This window comes from Stigmatopora argus, chromosome 12 (assembly GCF_051989625.1).
Source record: "Stigmatopora argus isolate UIUO_Sarg chromosome 12, RoL_Sarg_1.0, whole genome shotgun sequence".
Taxonomy (NCBI): domain Eukaryota; kingdom Metazoa; phylum Chordata; class Actinopteri; order Syngnathiformes; family Syngnathidae; genus Stigmatopora; species Stigmatopora argus.
The window spans coordinates 541,000-562,340 of NC_135398.1; the positions used below are offsets into that span (position 1 = coordinate 541,000).

Consider the following 21,341-nt stretch of genomic DNA (forward strand, 5'->3'; position numbering starts at 1 on the left):
GAATACGCCGAGAGAGCAAGAGAAAGAGAGCGAGAGAGCGAGAGAGCGAGAGAGCGAGAGAGCGAGAGAGAGGGATGGGAGCGGGAGAAAAGGAGACGGCAGAGCGGCAGGAGACACAGAAAGGTCTTCAACCGTCACTGGGAAAAGGGCGGCAGTGACCATGCGAAGCGGCACCCGGATTTTATTTCTACTGCCCGACATGAGTCCGCAAGGTTGGGACTAGGACTGGGACTGGGACAAAGATTCCGCCAAAGAGGATCCGGCGAAAACAAGGCGCATCAGCCGGCCATAAAAAGACGTGGACGCGCTCGGACATCTGGAAGAAGCGCTCCCCGCCGGCCGAAATGTCCAAGTCCTCTCCCCGTCTGGGTCGGCCGGCGTTACTGGGAGGGGGGGGACGGACGTGCGCTTCCGGGAAAGAGCTCCAAGGACAGCGTTCGTGCATGCTGCGCATCGGCGAGCGGCTCATGAGAGCGGGCAGCGAGGGAAGCCTCCTGCGGGGACCCTCGCCGCCCGGCGGGGGATCTTGGGGATGGGAACGCCACGGAGACAAAGTTGGCCCCCCTCGCGCTCAAGGTAAGGGGAAGGATTTTGGAAAGCCCGTCACGCGGCGCCACTTAGTCAAAATGCGGACTTTGTTTCCATTTACAATCTCTAATTTGGGATTGGTTTGGAGTTCTCATTCAAGAAATACGGGAAATCAAGGCGCGCTAAAGTTGAAGGCAAATTTGATAAAAATATCCATCGGCCCCCAAAAATAGATCCACCATATCAACAGGAATGAACCCGAAAAAGTTACAAGTTTCCCTATTGTTACTCCAATTAGGCCAACATCTACGGGAAATGAGCAATCATCGACAAGTGCCCTAAAATCGAGAGGAAAACATTCCAAATGTAAAGAAAGGGCCTAAAAGAGGCAGGAAATGACACAAACTCCACAGGAAGTCAGCTGTAGCAAACCAAAACTTTACAAGGAAATGACCAACCATGAACTACTTGCTTGCCAACAATAGTAATGTATTCAACTTGAGAGCGATTGGACGTCAAACACCGTCAACGGCGCCTCCGAGTTAACAACATACACACATTTCTCAATGTGTATACCGCAAAAATCATGAAAAAAATAGTCTTCCCTCGATTATCACGACTTCACTTCTTTGCAATTTTTTTCTGCTATTAATTACTTAAAAAAATATATATACAGACGCTCCTCTACTTACGAACATACGACTTACGAACAACGGTACATACGAACATGTCTGCAAATTGCGTTTATGTCGAAAAATGTTCGTCAGTTTGATTTTGTATTGCACGCCTTTTTCCGAGTAGTACTTCTTTCCGCCGCTAATACCGACGACGCCTGGCGCTGTGAGAACTCAGCTCACCCAGCATCAACCTTCTTCTGCCCACTTCGTTGCAATGCGGAAGTGCGTGAGCGTATCTCCAGTGCACAAAGAACCTTTTTCATTTGTATCATTAAATATCTCATGCATCCATTGTTCAATATGGTTGGTGAAAAGCGAAAGGCTTCTATTGAGGGAAGTGCAAGGAAGAGGCAAGCCATTTCATTTGAAACCAAATCAATTGAATGATGCCATACAGTGCTACCGCATCATTTATGATGAAAAAAAAAAGAAAACTGTGCAATCGTCGTTAGATCGCTTCTTTCGGCCAATTTCTAATACATAAATCTCTCTCTCTCTCTATACAGTACTGTACATATTCTCTCCATTTTATTAAATGTTTTTTTCAGTACAAACCAATGCGTGTTACTTATACAAGCCTTAAACATACAAATGCACTTATTATAAACCTTCACTATACTTATATAGGCCTTAAACATAAATTATAATACAAAATATAGCACTGAGCAACTTACAAACAACTTCAACTTATGAACAATCGCTCGGAACCTAACTCGTTCGTAAGTAGGGGAGCGTCTGTATTTTTTTAAAAGTTGATGAAAATGTGAAAATGCACGCTGAAACGGAAGCAACTATTGCTACTAGGAGAAAAAGTTATAATAGGGGTGACCCTACTTGGCGATTTTTCAATGATCATGGCCACGTCTGGTCTACGTTAACCGCCATATTTGAGGGATTACTGCAAATATGTCCTTAAAGGGATATATCTCCATCGGCGCACGAACGGAATTTGCGTATGGAAATTCCGGTTTAGCCGTTTTCTACTTTGAAGCCGTCCCTCCGTGCGCGATCTTTCCCCGAGCAGTCAGCGTGCGGAACTTGTAAACACGCGGCCATGAGTCAAAATTCCCCGCGGCGGTACTCGTACGTGAAATATGGCGTGCAAGTTTGTTTGGGTGCACAAATAGATTTCTCCGCCGGCGCTTTGTACCGCCACGAGCCGCCTGCTAATGCGTGGCTACGCGCACACGGAGGAAGTCGAGCGCGAGGAAAGGTCGGCGTGAACGCGCCACGTGGGCGTCCCGGGGTTCGCTGCTTCTTCTTCTTCTTCTTTTTGCCACTTGACCAGCTCGTTAACTCATCGACCGCCACGTTCGGAGGGATCGGACGTTCGGTTGGACGCCGTGCTAGCTTATTAGCTACAGTTGCTGGCTAAATGAAGTATTCTCATGAATATTGAGATTTCAAGGTGAGTCAGTTTAACCCGCTAGAATGTATCAAATTAAACTATTTTGGTATAATGGCAGATTCTATTTTTAACTCCTTTGAAAGAGCCTTATTTAAATTCTAAGAAAAGAAAATAGGATAGTCTATTTCTATGATCGCAAGCAGAGTTTGTGTACATTTTAAATCCAACCAATAAAGAGTGAAGTGAAGCCGAGATGGCGCAAAATCAATCATAAGTGCCTGAAAATTGACAGGAAGTGACCCGGAATGAAAAGGAAGTGAGCTGGGAATTTCCTCAGATGAACTGAAAGTGACCCAGAAAGAACAGGAAATGGTCAAGCAAGCTCCAGAATTAGCAGAAAACATGCTAGTAAGAACCCTATGCCCCAAATGAACATGAATTCATAGAGAAATGTCCCAAATGAAGAAGAATTGACAAAGAAATGCCAAACTGAGGCCCAGAAATGCTTTGAAAATGAACAGGAAGTGACCCAAACTGGACAGGAACTCACCAAGCACGGCGTTGAAAAGCGCAACGAGATTTGACCAAATGCTAGTTGCGAATGTAAAAAGTATTGTTAACCGGATGATGACGTATTGTCGCTGCTTTTCTGAAATGTCACGCGTCAACGCCGCCCTGCCCGTCCGTCCATCTTGCCCGATTTGACAGTAACGATAGTGACATTTTTTCCATGGCCGGGCTCTATTTTGGCGGCCTGAAAATTCCGCTCACTCCATTGATTTCTTTTGGTCTCCTGGTTGAAATGTTTGCACGAGCGAGCGCCGAACGCCTTGGGTAACAGCTTTCTCGCTCCGTAAAGATCTTCCCGGCGTATTTTCCGATCGTCCGGCGACACGTCGGCGCCGATCAAACTCACGTAGCCGTTTCTCGCGCTTATTTTTAGTCACGCCCTCAGTGCGGCTATTTTCTATCGGGGGTGGGGGGCATGTTTTTTTTCGTTTAGGAATGATGAGACGCGTCGCATCGGGCAGAGAGGCCTCGTTTGCGTCCAACGTGTTGGGAAGGGGCTTCGTTTGTTCACCCGCCATCGACAAAAAAATACACGTCCAATGCGTTGGTTGAGCCGTCTTGAGGGAGCCAATGAAAGATAAGAATGAATATGGGCTATGGAGACGTTTGTTTCATGAAAACTCTTTCAGAAATGGAATCTAAAACAGATAGGATAATTTATGGGCTGCCCTCCCTCCCACTTTCAATGGATTGGACTCCCTTTATCTGACGAGTAACTCGCCAAACAAGTATAATGACAATAAAAGCATTCAATTCAATTCAATAGAACGCATTCTTGAAAAAGTGATCCAAGCTGACTTCCTATTGGCAAGCGGATGCTGTGCCCGTGTAAAAATAGTCCGAGGACGAATCAAAGTAATGCGTAGTGACCACCCTTGTTTTTTTTGGTTGGGCCCAAAACAGTCTAATTGGCCAACGTGAGCGACGCGAGCGGCTAATTGATGGAGGGAGGGGCTTGTCGGAAAGGCGAGGGCCGGCTGGCCGGCGATGGGAAAACGCTGCGCTTTCCCTCCGGGCCGCCGCTGAACTAGATCAATCCGAGCTACTTTGTCAAGGATTGGGTGGGAGGGAGAGAGAGAAGGAGAGAGATAGGGGGGAGGAAGGGAGGGAGGAAAGACTCAAGCAAAGGATGGCAAAACTCTGGTGGCGAGTCGGGTTCCACATTGGAAGGGATCCGCCGTGACCTTAGGAAGGATTGAATACTTTTGTCTGGTGGGAAAGGGCCCTTAAAAACTCATGACGCTAGAGTTTTGTAATCCTCCTCCAAGTGATGTGCAAAGTGAGCGCTCAAGAAGCAAAAAGCGCGCGCCTGACCTTTGCGGCAAAAAAAGAGGCAACGCGAGTGACGAGGCGCTGATGAGAAGTCTCCGTGGAGTGCGTCCGACACTGCCGGGCCCCCATTTCTTTGGCAAATGTCACTGCGTCCAACACGAGCCGTCGAGTCGTCGTGCTTGGCCGTGGAGAGAAAACGAGCCGCGAGAAGACAGACGTCCAATCGTGGGGCTCTTTCCATCCTTGCGGATGACGCCCATCGCCATCAGACGTCCCATCCGTTTGAACGGACGGCGAAGGGATGGCGAAGGGACGGCCGTGGCAGTGAGTTCAGATTTCAAATTGAAAACTGGAGTGGCGTAATTGACGGGGGGAAAAACTAAAATCAGGAAGTGAAGGCAGGCAAAACAGAGAGAGCCAGCAAATTCTAATTCCAATGGGAAAAAAATCATGGCCGGATGATTCGCCTAAAGACGTTTCGCCGACGGACGTTTGACAGACGGACAGGTCGCCGATGACCGTTCGGTGGAACGTCCATTCGGCGACCTGTCCGTCTGTCAAACGTCCGTCGGTGAAACGTCTTTAGGCGAATCATCCGAGTACCGTAAAAAATGACTCCCTAAAGGACTCTAAAGTCAACATGCAAATGATGCAAAATGGCCCAAAATGTGCAGGAAGTGAGGCAAAAATCAACACTTCCCGGCACGAATAGAGAGAAGTGAGCAAAAGTGGAGCCAAAGTGGGAAAGAAAGCAAGGGCAAGGGATCTTTTTTTTGGGCCGACAAAAGATTGGGAACCAAATGGCTTCTCTGGACCTTCTCGTAAATGTATTCTTCCCGTTGCCATGGTAGGAAAGGGTCCCGCTTCCTCCACGGAAAGTCCGCTGGTGAAGAATCAGCGCGCCGAGGACCGGCTCGGGGATGAAGGCGGACTCCGCGCGGCCACGTTACCCCGCGGATACGCCGGCGGTGGCGGCTTGGACGGCGAGCCGGAGAGTCGGCCGTCGCGGTACACCAAAGCGGGGAAGGAGGAGGAGGACGCGTTTCTGGACGAGCTGAGACGCAAGTATCCGCAGCAGGCGCCCGTGGTGCTGGGACATCGGGAACGCCTCAGAGAACAGGTGAGCTCTGGGCTCTTTCCAAATGACACAAACACTACTAATTTCAATTGAAAATAATGGGCGGGGCTTAGAAAAATGTGCATAAAGGGAGTAATGCATCTGTGCTGAGTGCACAGTTAAAAACTTTCAATGATCAAGTGCATATGTTAGCTTAGCACACGAGCTCATGCGAGTTGGCGCTCCTTTTCCCTGGTTGAGCCGCTTTCTTTACTTTCCCCTCCCAGTCAAAATGGATTGGACGTCTAGAGTTGTCGTTGGAATACAATGATTTTGGTACTGTGCACAAAAAAAATAATTAAATAACTAAATAGAAACTGCGGATTACTATTTAGTCATACTTAATGCCCTAGTAATTATTAGGCTAAAGAAAAACTCCAAATTTCCCGGACTTTGATTGTTTTTTGTTGGAGAACTTGTTAAGACCGACTGACTGACATCGCTTCTTAAAGGGACAGCGCATGTCCATACAAACTCTTCTACACTCACACGTGGGCTCAGTGAAACTGCTCAGGGCCATTGTTGCCTTTTATTCATGCGTAGACCGTCTTGTTTTACCTTCTTTTGTCGCCGTTGTCGCGGTCGGGGCGACCAAAAGACCGACGACCAATCGACCGCACACGGTAACCACTGGGTAGTACTTTTTAGTCCTGTGTTTCAATAGAATTATTTTAGTTGTATTAATCTACATTAGTATTTATGGGAAGAAAATATTTTGAAAAACACAGAAAGAGACCTAGAAATGCCCAAAAGTCAAATGTTCTATAGAGGAATATCTGTCCACTCTTGCTGAAAGGGTTAAGAATGTATTTTAGGATGCAATAATGATGATTACAACTTTTTTTTAATTACCGAAGTAGTCACTCACCCCACAAAGCTAGTTTAGCGTCCACTTTTGAAGAAGTGTCTACCGTTGTTTAGGATTAAGTGTACGTTTCATGTAGTTATTTATTTAAAAACCTTTGTCACGTCACGCTGACAGTGTTGAAAATGTGGCCCGTGTCCAAGATGACGCGTGTTGGAACGGGAATCTTTTTACTAGCGCGACTGGCGTGGTGCCGTAACGCCAGAGAGACGACGCTTGCGCTGCTCGTCCAACAGGTAGGGCCGGCATTATTTGCCGAGGTGGAGTTTTGTTGGGAAAGGAGCGAGCGAGCGAGCGAGCGAGCGAGGTGGGGTTGACGGCGCCGCCCGCCAACCGCCGCTTAAGCCAAGCTACTTTAGAAAGGCGCCGCGTCAAAAACTACGAACACACCGGAGCTTTTCTACTGGTCGTTGACTTACCTGATTGCCGGCGACGGCGCATCCGCTCAGCAGGTAAGCGCTGGGTCGAGGCCCGCGATGCGGCGTCCAATCCCGCCCGGAGGCCAACCTGACCAAACAAAAGCAAAAGGTCAACCGGCAAAATATTGAATGGTCGCCGCCGGTTTCGTTTGCCCTGGTGCACGAAGCATCGGATTTGTCGAGGCTTTGACGTTAAGGCGACCCATTTGAAGTGAAAGGGTTGGCAGCCAGTAAAATTAACAGCAGGCATGTGGTTGCACTTATGTAATAGTAGGATCTTAATTTTAGGTTTAATTTTTCTGTAGTGAAAAAAAATAATGCGGGGGACTGTGAACACTAATGTTTGTTTTCTTCAAATAGCTTAAAAAAGAAAAGTGCAATTATTCTCTGTATTTAAAATGAGAATTTATGAAATATATATTGAAATTAAATACAAAAGGGAAGGTTTAAAGATGTTATTTATTGTTAATGCAATTTTTATGGATTATTTATTACCTACTTTTTAGGGGGAAATAACCCTTTAATGAGCTTTTATTTTATTCATTTATTATTTCATTTTTAATTAGAGTAATAAGAAAAAAATATTTGTAATTGAGATGGCGTCCACATGTCCTGATCATGTACTGTACAAAATATTATCTATTGTTTTATTCACACATTGTTCAATTAAACACGACATCATTCAAAGTTACTTAGTCGGTTTTCAGAAACATACCTTCTTTTTAGGGATAAGAAAAAAACAATAAATGAATAACGTGCAAAATCGTTTGAAATAAAAACGGAAATATACTCTTAATAATAAGAATGAGTTTGTCCCCAGCCGCTCTTATGATTTGTGCTCCTAAATGCTCCAATGTTACCTCAGGCAAGCTTTTCCTCATATTTTTTTGTCTGGGCGAATATGTTTGCTTAACGTCAAACACTAACAAGGCAGCTCCCATAATCCAGCAAAGCAAAGAGCGCGCCCCGGGCATCCGGCGCCTCACACAATCGTCGGTGTAATCGGATGTGGCGGCGCTCTCCAGTTTGATATAAAAATGTCTTGGCAGGTATTAATATTGAGCCCAGCCTTGGCGGGTTGGAACGGAAGCAAATGTCCCATTTATGCTGAGAAGACCTTGGCGCGTTACCTTTCGGCCTGGAATGTGATTCTTGCGTCTTCCACGTTTAGTTGAAGAAGCCGCGAGCATCTGAGAGCGCCACCTGCCAAAGAGAGGAGATGTCTGACGGAGAGCTCAACAACACCATGGCGGTCCCGTTCGCCAGGGGTTGTAAAGGCCGATCCAGTCTGCCCATCGGACGCTCCAGCGCGGCGGCCAGAGAGCCGCTCGGTGAGGCCACCCGCGCTTTCGCCGCCATTGCCTTCGTCCATCCAACGCATCGCATTCGCCATTTTGTCGTCTTATGGAATTTGGAGTTTAAAATGACGCACCATCCGCAAATTCACGACACAAAACATCATTAGCCAATTTCATAAGACGATATCCTTATTTTTTTTCAACGCATTGATTATGAAAGCCAATAGAAACACCTTAAATACATGTAATAGAAACACTTGGACATTAAGCAACAATGTACACGACTATGCAAAAGATAAAAATGAAGAACGGGTAAGGAGCACCAAGTATAAACTAAGAACAACATTCAAAAAAAGCTAAAACTGTAACCCTAGTGTCATACGGTCTCAGTGCAATTATTTTAGGCTTCTTAAGTTAATAAGATTACAAAAGGACTCTAGAGGCTTAACATGTTTTGATATTAGTTTTTAAAAAGACCATGGATTTCTCGTGAAATTGTCAGATAAAGTAAATACTCAACATACTGCACAAGCTAGTCATCACAAAAGCCAAAGAGTAAGTTCATGCTAACTGTCGTACACCCTGATTGGCGTTAGCATTTGCAATTAAAGTGGGCGAATAGCATTAGCAAATAACATCCGCGTTAGCATCTACTTAACATTATCTATCGCGTTCTGGGTACCAAACAACACAAATTAGATACGCTCAGTAATATATATGACAGAAACGTTCATGTCTAAAAATGTACTCGCAGACAAAACAAGGTACCTCCAAAAATAGCGTTAGCGTAGCACTAGCTGTTAGCACCTGCATTCTAGGTAGACGACGCCCACTACATGACCTCATGTATTATGTCTCGTAAAATAACTTTTAAAATGTTATCGTCTTACCTTTACTCATAAATGAATTCTATGCACCACTCCTTCCGAATAGAAGCGTGGCCACTTTGTTCGTAAAAGTCCTTTTTTATCTTTTTCACTTTTAAAACTCTCTCCGTCTCAATGGACAAACGTTTTGCTAGCTTGCTAATACTGTCGCTAATTCTATTGTTTGGTGCCGAGAAGTGCGCCAAATTGGAATCGCCGGTCTCACTATCGCCACCGTGAGGTGAGGAAGGAGAAGTGCGCGCACATCAAATAATACATGAACATGTTATATATGCTGTGTTGGCACTCTGCACTCTCATTAAAATGTTCCAATACTTTTATGATATGAATGGTTGTAGAAAACGCTTCAAATGTTTAACAAAAAATGGCTGTGTTTTAAGACCTACCGTATGCATGCATGTACATCTATATGTATGTATGTATGTGTGTATGTATATATATATATATATATATATATATATATATATATATATATATATATATATATATATATATATATATATATATATATATATATATATATGTGTGTGTGTGTGTATATATATATGTGTATATATATACATATATATAAGCACACATATACATACATATAGATGTACATGCATAATAAATAAATACATAAATAAGCATGTTGCTAATATATATATATTAGCAACCCGCTTATTTATTTATATATTTATTTATTAACCCACTTATTACTTATCTATTTATGTCTAAAATGCCTTTCCTGGAAATGCCTCACCCCCTTGCTACTGTGACAACGAAATTTCCCGAATACGGGATGAATAAAGTTATCCAATCCAATCCAATTTTGATTGTTTTTTTTTTCACCCCCAGGGGTGCTGTACCTCCAGTACGGAGAGGAGACCAAGCAGGTCCGGATGCCGGCGGAGATCCTGAGCGAGGAGACGCTGCGGGCCCTGTTCGTGGGCGCTTTCCCGCAGCAGCTCAGCATGCAGAAGCTGCGCTCTCCCAACGTGGCCGTGTACATCAAAGACACGCGCCGCAACGTCTACTTTGACCTGGAGGACATTAGGTGAGGAGGCCGCAGGGGAATGAATTCCGCTCCCGGCCGGAGGCAAAACTTTCCACCCACCTCACGTCTTTCTCTCTTGGCTGCTTCCAGAAATATTACATCACACTCCTGTCTCAAGCTTTACCATAAAGACGCCTCACTGGTGTTCCAGCGTCACGCCAGGCCGACCGACGCAGACACAAACACGAAGGTGAGGGAGGACTATTTTCCTTTTGTCAGCATCCCCATCCCCTGAAAAAGAACGTGATCTCATTTCCCATGGCTCGATGGGATCTGGTTTGGGTTAACCGTTAACGCCATCTCTTTTGACTCGCTGACATTCTTGTCACTCGACACTTACTTCAAACGATTCTTTTTTTATTAGGCCCCAAATTTTTCAGCTGTTTTACAGCCCGTCTTTCCGGTTCCAGTTGAAGTGAATGGAAATGAGCGGGCGCCAAAGCAAACGTACTGCGCTCCTTCGTGCCGTTGGGTTACATTTGCGCCGTGACGTTTGAGGGCTCGCTAATGAGACCCGGGCGGCGAAGGGAGGCAAATGATTTGCGATATGGCCACGCGACTCCGATGAAATCATTTCTGGGAGAGTCGCAACGTGTCTCTAACAAAAATGTGGCGTGGAGCTCACCCGTTGACGTCGACGGCAAAAGCCCGAGATGAGCTTTCGTCGCCCTTGCGGAAATGCCTTCGGGGCGGCCATGTTGGTAAGGGCTACGTTAGCGTCAAAGCCAACGCGTCGACATTGAAACAAAGTCCCGGTTAGCTTATTTTTCAACGTCAAAGCGTCTGCTATGCGGAAGACGTCCAGACCATTTAAGTGGAAGGAATGTCAGCAAAAAAAACACAATTGTTGATGATCCGTATGCTAGCGTGCTCCCCGATGACCTCATTTTAGCGGCGTATCGCTACTAAAAGCCATGCTTCACTGATAACCAGATGGTTATTCAAATGTCAAGCTGGCGTTGACGTGGTGTCCTTTTGCAAAGGATTCCGTCACGGCGCCGTCCAATTCCTTTGCCGCTTCCGTTCACAGCTCACCAAAGAAGTACTCTACGGTAGCCACAGTCCGGTCCACAGACTGTCCCCGTCCCCCCGCGGGACCCTCCAGAGCTTGCGGGGCTCGGCGTCCCCGCCCACGGTGCGCTCCATGCCTTCGTCCCCGTCCAGGGTGGCTTACGGCGGCGGGAGGAGCGCTCGAGCCTCGGCGGGAAGCGTGGACGCCGTCGACGCCGCCGCCGCTCCGCCCCGAGAGCGTCTGATGGGCGTCGGCGGGAGCGCCATACTCGAGAGGCGAGACGTCAAACCTGGTAAGAGAGTCGCCGGCGTTAGTCGATAGTCCGTCGGCATTTTGGCGACGTGCCGGCGGCCATTTCTGCGTCTCACCCCGCGGCGTGCCTGGCGTGCCTGGCGTCTCTCAGACCAAGAGTCGGGGAGTCGCAAGAGCGTGGCCCTGCTGCCCCACGGAGACGGAGGCGGAGCCCAACGCTACGCGGACGCCGCCTCGTCGTCCTCTTCCCCGCAGGAACGGGAAGGAAGCTTTGCTTTGGGTTCGGCGTCCTCCCGCTGCAGCGCCGCTTCGTCCCACCCGGGAGATGCGGCGGATGGGGGGCCGGGCGGGATCCCCGGGGGTCTCAAGCAGTACCGCGCTTCCGTCCAGCCTCTGGCGGGCTACCTGGAGCAGCGCACGCAATCCCTGCACAGGTAGAAAGGACCACAAAGATGGAGATAGAAGTGGATCAAGACCTTGCTTTTTTGGGGGGAGATGACTTAAATCAGAGGTCTCCAAACCAGTCCTCGAGGGGCGCAGTGGGTGCAGGTTTTTGTTCCAACCGATCCAACACAAACTGTTTAACCAATGAGGTTTCTGCTGAAAAAAGAAGCACCTGACTGCAATCCACTGATTGCACTTCTAGGGTACCAGATTGGTGGAAAGGTTTCCTCTTACCGGTTGGAACAAAAACCCGCACCCACTGCGGCCCTTTCTGGAATAGTTTGGGGACCACTGACTTAAATAATCGTTATTTGTCGTAGATTTAATCATTTTGGGTGTCCAAAGATGGAATAGGAATGACAGTAAACCCTCGTTTATGGCGGTAGTTATGTTCCTGCATGACCTTATACTATTATTTAAAAACCCTTTCTTGTACTATCATTGAATTCCCAAAGTCAGATGCTGCAAAACGGATTGGCACGACGACGTTATCGTCAAACGCGGGAATCGTTCGAATGACTTTTCCCCACATTTTTTTTCCATTCCAGACAGCGAAATCGTACGTACGGCGACAGCCAAGTTCCCCAATTCGGAAGCCCGCCTCCCTCCCCGCAAGTCCGTTTGAAGGAGGGCCAGATTATCGGAGGGGTGGGCCTGGTCCGGCCCGAGCGCACGGCCCCCGCCCGCGCGTCGCCCAACGGAGAGGTGACCGACCGGCGCCGGGGGAGCGCTTCGTCCTCGTCCCTGTCGTCCGTCTTCGCCGACGGCCCGCCGGGACCGGCGGAAAACCTCCTTTGGGCTCACGTGAGCGCATTCGATGCGCAAAGGTGAGCGCTGACTGACCCACACGCCATTTTAGTATTTGAGCGCAAGTGGGTCGGAAATCTACGTGACGAAGTGTAACGTCACTTCAAAAAAAATCTAGTCTTACTCAGGTAAAAATACCCAATCGGTATCAAGGAGTCGCTTGTTCCGATGTCTCATTGGTGAAAGTGCCAAAACAAGCCAAATCGAATACATAAGTAGACTAAAGAGGCAAAATAAAAGAGCAATAGAAACACAAGCTCTTCTTTCCAAATCTACTCAAGTAAGGCAGGTTTTGGAAGCACATTTTTTTTCTCAAAGATTACAGCAAGCGAGCGTAATGGCGTCAACGGATGGCGCTAGGCTGTCTTAAAGTAGGTCACGTGTGTCAAGTTGTCGTCTTAAATGGCGTTTCAGGTCTTTCTCTTTCAGCCAAAGGATGAAAGAAATGGAGGGTCAAATCGCCAGTCTGGCAGGGCTGGTTCACCACGCGTTGTCGTTCAGAGACGACGTGTCCAAAGGCCCCGGCAGGTCGGTATTCGGACCAAAATCATTCCCATTTGTTCACTATGAAAGAGCCGTCCAAAAAAAAAGCTCACCTGGCCAGGGCGTGGGTCGGCCGCCGTCGACGTCGTCCGTTTGGATGGCCAACAAAGCAAAGATGGCGTCACGGCCGATCCTCCCAGTCGAACTGAATTGGACAAAAATGGAAAAAGTTGAAGCGCACGGCTAGAAAATAGGCTTGACTATGAACCCAATGCTTGTACCGTAATATAACGTTCCAATCGGCGGACTAAATATTTGATCAACTAACGCTGAGTTTATTTTGCAGTGAAGGCGCCAGAGAAAATCATCCCGGTAAGTCTGTTCTTCCGCTTCTTCAAGAAATGAGGCTAAGTGAATACAATACCAGCGATCTGTTGTTTTTTTTAGTTGTGCGGGAGTGTTCGGCGAGCCGCGCCACCGCGGGCTCGACGGACGGCGAGCTCGGACGGCGTTTGGCGCGCCTCAAGAGCAACGTGGTGGAATTACGACTGCAATTGAAGCAACTTCGACACTTGCAAGTAGGTGCTCGTCGGGTCCTGGGTTAGTCCCTGGTTCTTAAACGACAACAACATCATTTGCGCCACGGCGGTCCCGCCCCACAGATCGCTCAGCAAGAAAGCGTGAGCGGCATGTTGCGCACGGCCGGCCGGGAGCTGCTGCCGCCGCCGTCGGCGGCGTCCGATCGCCCGACGGGACCCGAGGGGAGGCCGCGGGGGCCGAGGGACCGGCTGGAGGAGGACAGGATTCTCTACCTGGCTGCCGAGGAAAAAATACTTGGACAGCTCAGGTGATACTTCTTTTCTAGTACGTGGGCGACCAACTGACTGGTAGGAATTGCCTCGGTTGCGGGAAAGCGGCCAGATGGGGGAAGTGCTTGCGCGCCAACGTAAGGTTTAACGGGCAAAACCACTCAGAATAAACCTTACAAACCAAAAACTGGGAAAAACTGAAGGGGAAAGTATTTAAACGGGGGACACGCACATCGAAGATAGAAAATAATGGCAGATGGGGGGGATTGATGGCAATGGCAAACAGCTGGGTCAGAGGAAAGCAGAGCCAGAAAGGTGCGGTAAAAAAACGTCTAAAATGGAAATCCGACCTAGCGACGGTTCCCTTCTCTCCATCTCTCAGCGAACTGGAGGACTACGTGGACGGCTTAAACAGCGGGCCGTCGCCCATCACGCTGACGGACGTGGAGGAGGGCGCGGTCAACCTGCGGCGAGTCGGCGAGACCCTGGCCGTCCTCAAAGGTCAGCCGTGGCCCGGCTTTTGCTCCGCCCACCCCCCCAAAAAACTCAAGCGCAGTTTTTTCTCTCTGTGGCCAGGGGATTTCCCCCAGCTGCAGGCCAAGATGCACTCGGTGCTGCGGCTGGAGGTGGACTCGCTTCGCTTCCTCAAAGAGGAGCCTCATCAAATGGACGCCATGTTAAAAAGGGTCAAAGCCCTGACCCAGGCGCTGAGCTCCCTCCGCAGGTAACGAGCCGCCGAGAAAAACGGGCCAAATCCAGCTGCCACGGCGTGTGCCGCCTGGTCCGCAGGTGCGTGTCGGAGTCCACCCCGAGCCCACCCAGACCGGCCCGGGCCGAATCTCCCAAAGCGCCCCCGGAACGGGACCGACAGCCTCCCGTCGGCGGGAGTCCGCCCGCCTCGCCCAAGGCGCCGCCCCGTTCCCGGGTCTCGTCCGCTTCCTCCACGAGACCGGAGCCGGACCGCGTGGCCCCGCCTTCTCCGGCCGTGGCGCGCAGATCCGGCGCGGGGATTGAAGCGCCCCGGCATGGCCCCCCGCTCAACCCCACCCACGCAAGAGACCTGCCGACCGTGGCCAAGGTAGGACCCTCCGCAAACGCCGAGTGAATCCAAGCGCAACGGCTTACCTTCACGTGTGGCGAAGGTGAGTCCTCGCAGCCGAGAGGGAAGCCCCGCCCCGCAGACGCCGCCCTCTCTCGCGCCTCTCCACTCCCGTGAACTTCACAGATCCGGCGTGCCTGAAAAAACACGGGAGGATCACATAGAAACCTGTTCGCAAGCCGTGGCGCTGGTGAGCATAAAAAAAATTAAAATGAAGAAAATGACACTGACACTTCCTAAGAAGTACTTTTGAGTCCAAAATCAAGTGAGTGAATCCCACCATTTTGACAGGACAGCGAGGAAGAAGGACGTCGCAGCCACGAAGGTGGCGACCGCTCGCCGCCACGAATGGCACCCCAAAGGTCACGGGAAGCGGCGCCCCGTCCCACGACGTCCGTCCCCGATCCCGAGCCGCCCTCCCATCCGGCGCCGGGTTCAGGTTCGAAACCTCCAAACTAGTATTTCTAAGCAGTAAAGCAAAGGTCAGAAAGGTCCAAATGAAAAGTAGCAGAGCTCTTAACATATGGGGCCCTTCGTATTCCTAGATCTCAAACCCAAATATAATCCACAGTACGAATCCACAACATCACAAAAAGACCTCAACTCTTATCTAATAACGCCACTACAAAACGATTGATTCTATTTAGGTTGGCAATTGACGACGGAAGCCGAAACGTCGCCTTCTCCGAAGCCCGTGAGACGGATGGAAAAACCTCGGCGGTCCAGCCTGGAGAAGAAGCAGAGCCCCGATCGTAGCGTCCCCGCGAGGTGCCTCTCCCTTTTAAAGTCCTCCGTGGGCGAACTCTACGGTCACCGCCGCGCTTGCCTATTTCCCAGAATGCCCGTCGCTTCCCCGGGCCAAATCGACCCGGCAAAAGCACCAGAGGTCGGCGAGACTGACGGGAAAGCGGCGCTTGGACGCCAGGTGGGTTTGCACCAGACTGGTTTTTCCCATCTCGCGTTTCTCGGGTCTTTTTCCGAAGCGGGGGTGCTTCAGCCCATCCCAACCCAGCCGACCGGATAAAGGGAGGGAAGTTGGTGGTGAAAGGGCACTTTGTCGGCTGCTGTTTTTTCTTCTACTTTGCTCCTAGTGCTCCTCTAGTTGAACTTGAATCTTCTCTCGTCTTGGCAAGGGTGTCGGCGAGGAACGGGCGGCGGCGGTTCCTCAAAGACAAGCCCCGGACGTCAAAGGCGAAGGCCAAACGTCCGCTACGGCCACCGCCGTCTCAGAAAGCAAGGACGACGGGGAAGACGACAAAAGTCGATTAACGGAAGAAATGCAGCAGGTACGTACCATCATTTCATCCAAATGGAACCTGACGACAATGATAGGAGTCCCATTCCACTGTGAACTGAAAATATCCCTATTGGACGTCCAATCCAGCTGTACTGGGAGGTTGGCAGCAAACGGACTCCCCCCCCAGTACAAATGGATTTTCCGCCACGGCCAAGGAGTTAACAAAGAATCGAGAAGTCGCCGCATTGACCGTGACAAACGATCTTCTTATTTTAGGTGACAATCGGGGCGACGTGCGCTGTCAAATTGCCCGTCGGACAACAAAAGCGGAAAGAAATCCTTCCGATTGGCGACTCGCCAACGCTTCCATTGGGGTTTTCCAATCGTTTAACGTTGAATCAGGAAATCCTCCATTCCCCAAACACTGACCAGAACAAGTCGTCAAGCATGACGTCTCTGCCAGAAGACCCGAGCCGAGGCATCGTGGCACCCGATCGGAAAGCCCAAAACGGCGCAGAACGGACGCCAAAGGACAAATTCCATCGTATGGATCAGAACGTGGAGGACGAGTCGCCGCTATGTGGGGAGAAAGACTTCCCAGGAGAAGAAGAAGGAGGAAGCTTGAGCCCTGATATTTTGGACGACCGAGGACCTCCCCCTCCTCCGCTTGTGTCGCGTCGGATTGCCCGTCAAATCTCAAAGATGAGAGTCAAGTCGGACGAACGGGAGCGCCAGAAGACCAGCCGGGAGACGGCCGAGAAAGCCGTTCGTCCGCCCGGCGACGACCCGGCTTTATGGGACGGCGCCGACGGCGGCGGCCGGCTCATCCCGATCTTCTCCGAGAGCGACGGCTCGGAGTCGGACTTGAACCGTCTCTGGACCATCTTCGAATACGACGAAGACCTCGAGCGCGACGGCGTTCCTTTAGAGGCCGTTTCGGAGGAGAAGCGGGCGGAAAGCCACCACGTGACCCTAAACCTCCACGTTTCCGAAAATCGGCCTGACGCGGAGGCATCTTCCCCCGACAAGAACGGAAAAGACATGTCCAAAGCGGACTTCAAAAAGGCAGGGGCGGGCCGTACGTTTAAATTCAAGTTCCCCAAAAGCAAGTTTTGGGCATTTGGCAAGGCCCTTCGATCGGGGGCGCCCAAAATGGCCGAGAAGTCTCTCGCCGACCAAACGGCGACGTCGGACGGCGGGGCGGACGAGGTGGCCGAGAAGCAGAACGAGTCCAAGTCGAGGATCCCCGACGAGGAGCGTCTTCGGGAGGCCAAGGAGGGCCGGCGAGAGGGAAGCCCCTCCAAGAGGCCGGCCTCTCACATCAACAAGAATTTCAACTCGCCCCAGAGCAAAAGGGTCAAAGCGCAGCTCCCGGCCATCGTTGTCAAATCTTCCCCCAAGAAACAGGTCGGCCATTTACACTTGGTCTTTGACTCGCTTGACTGGGCTCCTGACGCCGGTGACGGGCGCCATTTTTTCCCCTTTTGCTTTTTGACGAGTTCAACGGATTTTTGCAATTCTATTTCTACTTCTCTGGCTCCGAAATGGGGGGTGCCGGCCGGAATTGCCGCATTAAAATGATAGCAGGCCTTATTTTGGACAAAAGTCCATCCAACAAAGTAACAGAAATGTCTTCATCGTGAAAGCAGATGCTATTTGGCCTTCCTTTCTCAGCTGCCTTGGCCCCGCCCACTAAAAATACATCTCCAAACAGAGGCTAGAACAGGGGTGGACTCAGTGGTCCTCGAGGGCCGCCATGGGTGCCGGTTTTTGCTCCAACTGATCCAGTTCAGACAGTTTAACCAATGGGGTTTCTGCTGACTGCACTTCTAAGATACTTGATTTGTGGAAAGGTTTCCTCTTTAGAGATTGGAATCAAAGCACCCCTGCACCCACTGCGGCCCACCGTGGAATAGCTTGCCCACCCGTGGGCTAGAATGAGCTGCAGACTTTTCCGGTCTCCTAACATGCCAGCAGCCCTCCAATCAAAACTCAGCAAAGCGGAGAATCTTCATTTTTAAAGCGACTTGGTCCACAGGCAATCTATATTCCTGATATGCACTTTTTTTTTTTTAGCAGATGGTCTTTGTGGGTTTCTGTTTTAACGCTTTTGGTTGCCATTGGCAGTGAGAGACCAACCCGATCTGCTCTGAGAATGAGCTGTAAAACTTTGTCAAATTTCCACTCGCAACGTTGAAAACAAATGAATGAATGAATAAATGAACTTACCCGTTCTAGGCGGCGATAGAAGTCCAATCCATTTTGGCAGCCATCAAAGCATCCATCCTTCAACGTCTCTCTCTGTCAATATTTTTCTTTCTTTTTCTCCTGGACTTCTGGTGTCGACTTGAGCGTAGATCTTTTCCAGTCCGGCAAAACGTGTCTGTTGGTGAACGCCGCTTCCTTCCTTCTTTCTTTCTTTCCAGATCGGCGGCTCTTCCACTCAGCGACCGCACGGCAGGTTCCGCCGCTCGTCCGGCTCGCCTGAAAAGACCGGCAAAGAAGTCAAGCGTCCGTCTTGCCACAAGCCACCGGGCCAGGTGAACGCCTCAAAATAATGGTCGGGTGTCGTCATCAAGGTCAGACGGCGCTGTGCCATACGATGGGCCGTTCTAAATGACATCTTTCATGATTGCTCAAAACGTGGTAGTACCGATATGATGACAGGCTTTCGCACACTTTTGTTTTCCAATGGCTATGAAAGTGATCTTCCACAAATGTGAAACGCATCCAATGGTATTACGACGCAAAGCTACATCTGGTGTAAAGTGAAGCGGCACCACCGTATTTTTGCTCCAACGTGAAGATACCTATTGCCAACTAATGATCTACTGATATTTGTGACTATGGACTTTTAAGACGGCTGCATATTCACTTGGCAGCATGTGATAAATAACCCATTTTGACAAATTGAAGGCCCTGCCGTCCTCTCGCACCTCGAATACACGATAAAAGTCCACCGTAGTGAGCGGCGCGGCCCTGTCCACTTCCTGTTTGCAGGACGGAGGCGGCGACGGCGCGGCGGTCGCTTCGCGTGCTTGGCGTGCTTCTAAGATCCCGGCCTTGCGCCCTAGTTGCGGGAAAGCCCCTTGTTCGGCGTGCCCAGATAGCCTCCAGACCACCTTCTTCTCTTCTTCCTCCACTTGCGGGAAACACTCGCTTCTGAGCCCACCCTCTCCCACTACCTCACGTTTGTCTCCTCCTCCTCCTACTGCTCGCAAGCCGGCGCTGTCAGACCCCCAAGAACTTTGCACGCCCTCCCCCCCGCCTCCTCCTCGCAAGTCTTTGGGGCCTTCTCTGAATCTCCACCGTCTGCTCCCGTCGCCGGCGTCCCCCGTTTGCGGGGAAGGTCGGCGGCGGGGTCGCCCGGGCGCCGCCGTCTCTCAGCTGGCCTCTTACTCCTCCTCCTCCTCCTCATACTCTTCGTCATCGGCCTCGTCTTCTCCCGCCTCCGTTTCGCCCACCTCGCCGTCGCCCTTTATACACCCGGCGCCGACGGCGAGTGGCGGAGGGTCTAAAGTCAACTAGAAACATTGACTAAAACCAAATGAAAAAGCGAGACTGACTTGAACGCACTAGCAAACGGGATAGTTAGTCACTTTCCAAACTAGTGCTGCACGATATGTCGACATATCACTTAAACCAGGGGTCGGGAACCTTTTTGATGGAAAGAGCCATAAACAATTCCTATTTTTTTAAATGTTAATCCTTGAGAGCCATGCTCCGAATTTAAAAGTCAACATACATGAAAATGTGTGCCTTTTTGAGTCACTTCACCACTTTTAAAGTACAAAAAGTCTCTGAATTCTTTTGAAAACATTGTTACATTGTTGCTAATCAATGAGTATCAATGAGAAAATCCATGCAAAAAGATTATAAGTCGCTGGGGTAGTGTCAATGCTATAATACCAACGTAACGCTCCTATTCCTGCGCTTTCTCACCGGCAGTTTCCATAGTTTACCTCACATGTTAGTGGAGAGCCATATGCACCCATCCAAAGAGCCATATGTGGCTCCCGAGCCATAGGTTCCCTACCCCTGACTTAAACCATGTCAAACTTTCTAGCGCACCTCTCAATCAATGGTCATTCCTGTAATGCACATATTGTACACAAGGTGGTAGCAGATGTGCACTGACATTTTGGGATTCCAAAAACCCAAGTAGTACGACCAATCGCCCCCTCCCAGTCTAAGTAGATTGGTCGTCTAGCGCCGTCAATGGCCCCCAATGTGTTCATGCTATTGTGCTAAGCTAATAAGAAGCAGTTTTAAAAATCAAAAGCACTAGTCACAAGTCTTAGTAGATCATGAGATAGCTTGAAGTGAATAATACGTCCAAGACAATTGAAAATAGCAACACCCGCTCTTGTTTGAGTACCACCGACGGCACTGGACGTCCAATTCTATTTGAGTTGGACATCTACATTTAATATTTTACTCAGTGGTAGAAAAAATCAGGTGATATTTTATTTCTTTTTTTATACTGCTCATAACACAATGCAAAAAAATATGAAATGTTTTTTTATGTGTTGTATGGGTACAGGAAAAGCTCTCTTATTAAGATGTCATGTGACACGCATGTCAAATATAATATATGTCATTCCTTTCACAACGGTACTGTGTTTGTATCGAGTCAAGATGTTACTAATGGACAATTAGATGAGATCTTTAAATGTGCTATATTGTAAGATTTTACTGGCGAGTCTATAGAGCCATAAATATGCAAGTATGTATAAATATATATGGAAAAAAAATACCTATGCAAAGAAACTGTTTTTTCCACATCAGCAAATGTATTTTGTGAAATGTACTTTTATATAGAATAGATGATCCTTTGTTTTGCAGCTGTGTTCGTGGACAAATTGGAACCTCTGCATGTCTGTGGAGTGTTTTATTTTCAGTCTTTCACGCATGTTTGTTGAAAAAATATATATTAAAAATAACTGTTCAAAAAATCCAATAGTTATCTTTTTTTCCATTACCAATAAAAAACAGCTTCTTTTTTTCCCCAATGTATTTTTGTGTAAGAGTCATTTTTGCTTTTTATTAATCTAATTGCGATTAATGGTGGCAGATATCGAGGGCCATTTTTATTGCCATTTTGTCAGCCCCCCCTGGAAATGGATTGGATGCCTAATAATATAATAATAATTATTATTATGATAATATTATTATTATTGG

At 49.0% G+C, this 21,341-nt stretch overlaps 1 protein-coding gene across 1 annotated transcript; it reads left to right on the forward strand.

Annotated features, from left to right (window-relative positions):
• Positions 1–222: 222 nt before the first annotated feature.
• On the forward strand, positions 223–20,607 carry LOC144085812 (uncharacterized). Its single transcript, XM_077615466.1, has 23 exons — positions 223–576; positions 5,247–5,515; positions 7,968–8,127; positions 9,819–10,017; positions 10,108–10,207; positions 11,048–11,321; positions 11,433–11,715; positions 12,274–12,552; positions 12,962–13,060; positions 13,362–13,387; positions 13,463–13,593; positions 13,678–13,862; positions 14,207–14,325; positions 14,401–14,548; positions 14,614–14,902; positions 14,967–15,166; positions 15,220–15,362; positions 15,571–15,691; positions 15,761–15,848; positions 16,057–16,209; positions 16,437–17,567; positions 18,587–18,700; positions 19,161–20,607. The coding sequence occupies exons 1-23, from the start codon at positions 345–347 to the stop codon at positions 19,686–19,688; spliced, it is 5,271 nt and encodes a 1,756-aa protein (XP_077471592.1). The 5' UTR covers positions 223–344; the 3' UTR covers positions 19,689–20,607.
• The last annotated feature ends 734 nt before the right edge of the window (positions 20,608–21,341 follow it).

Bases quoted from the DNA above. Each gene is read 5' to 3' on its own strand.
- LOC144085812 (XM_077615466.1), top strand. From the start codon at position 345: ATGTCCAAGTCCTCTCCCCGTCTGGGTCGGCCGGCGTTACTGGGAGGG. The intron at 8,128-9,818 runs GTGAGGCCACCC...TTTCACCCCCAG, and splicing joins GGCGGCCAGAGAGCCGCTCG to GGGTGCTGTACCTCCAGTAC. The intron at 13,594-13,677 runs GTAGGTGCTCGT...CCCGCCCCACAG, and splicing joins AGCAACTTCGACACTTGCAA to ATCGCTCAGCAAGAAAGCGT.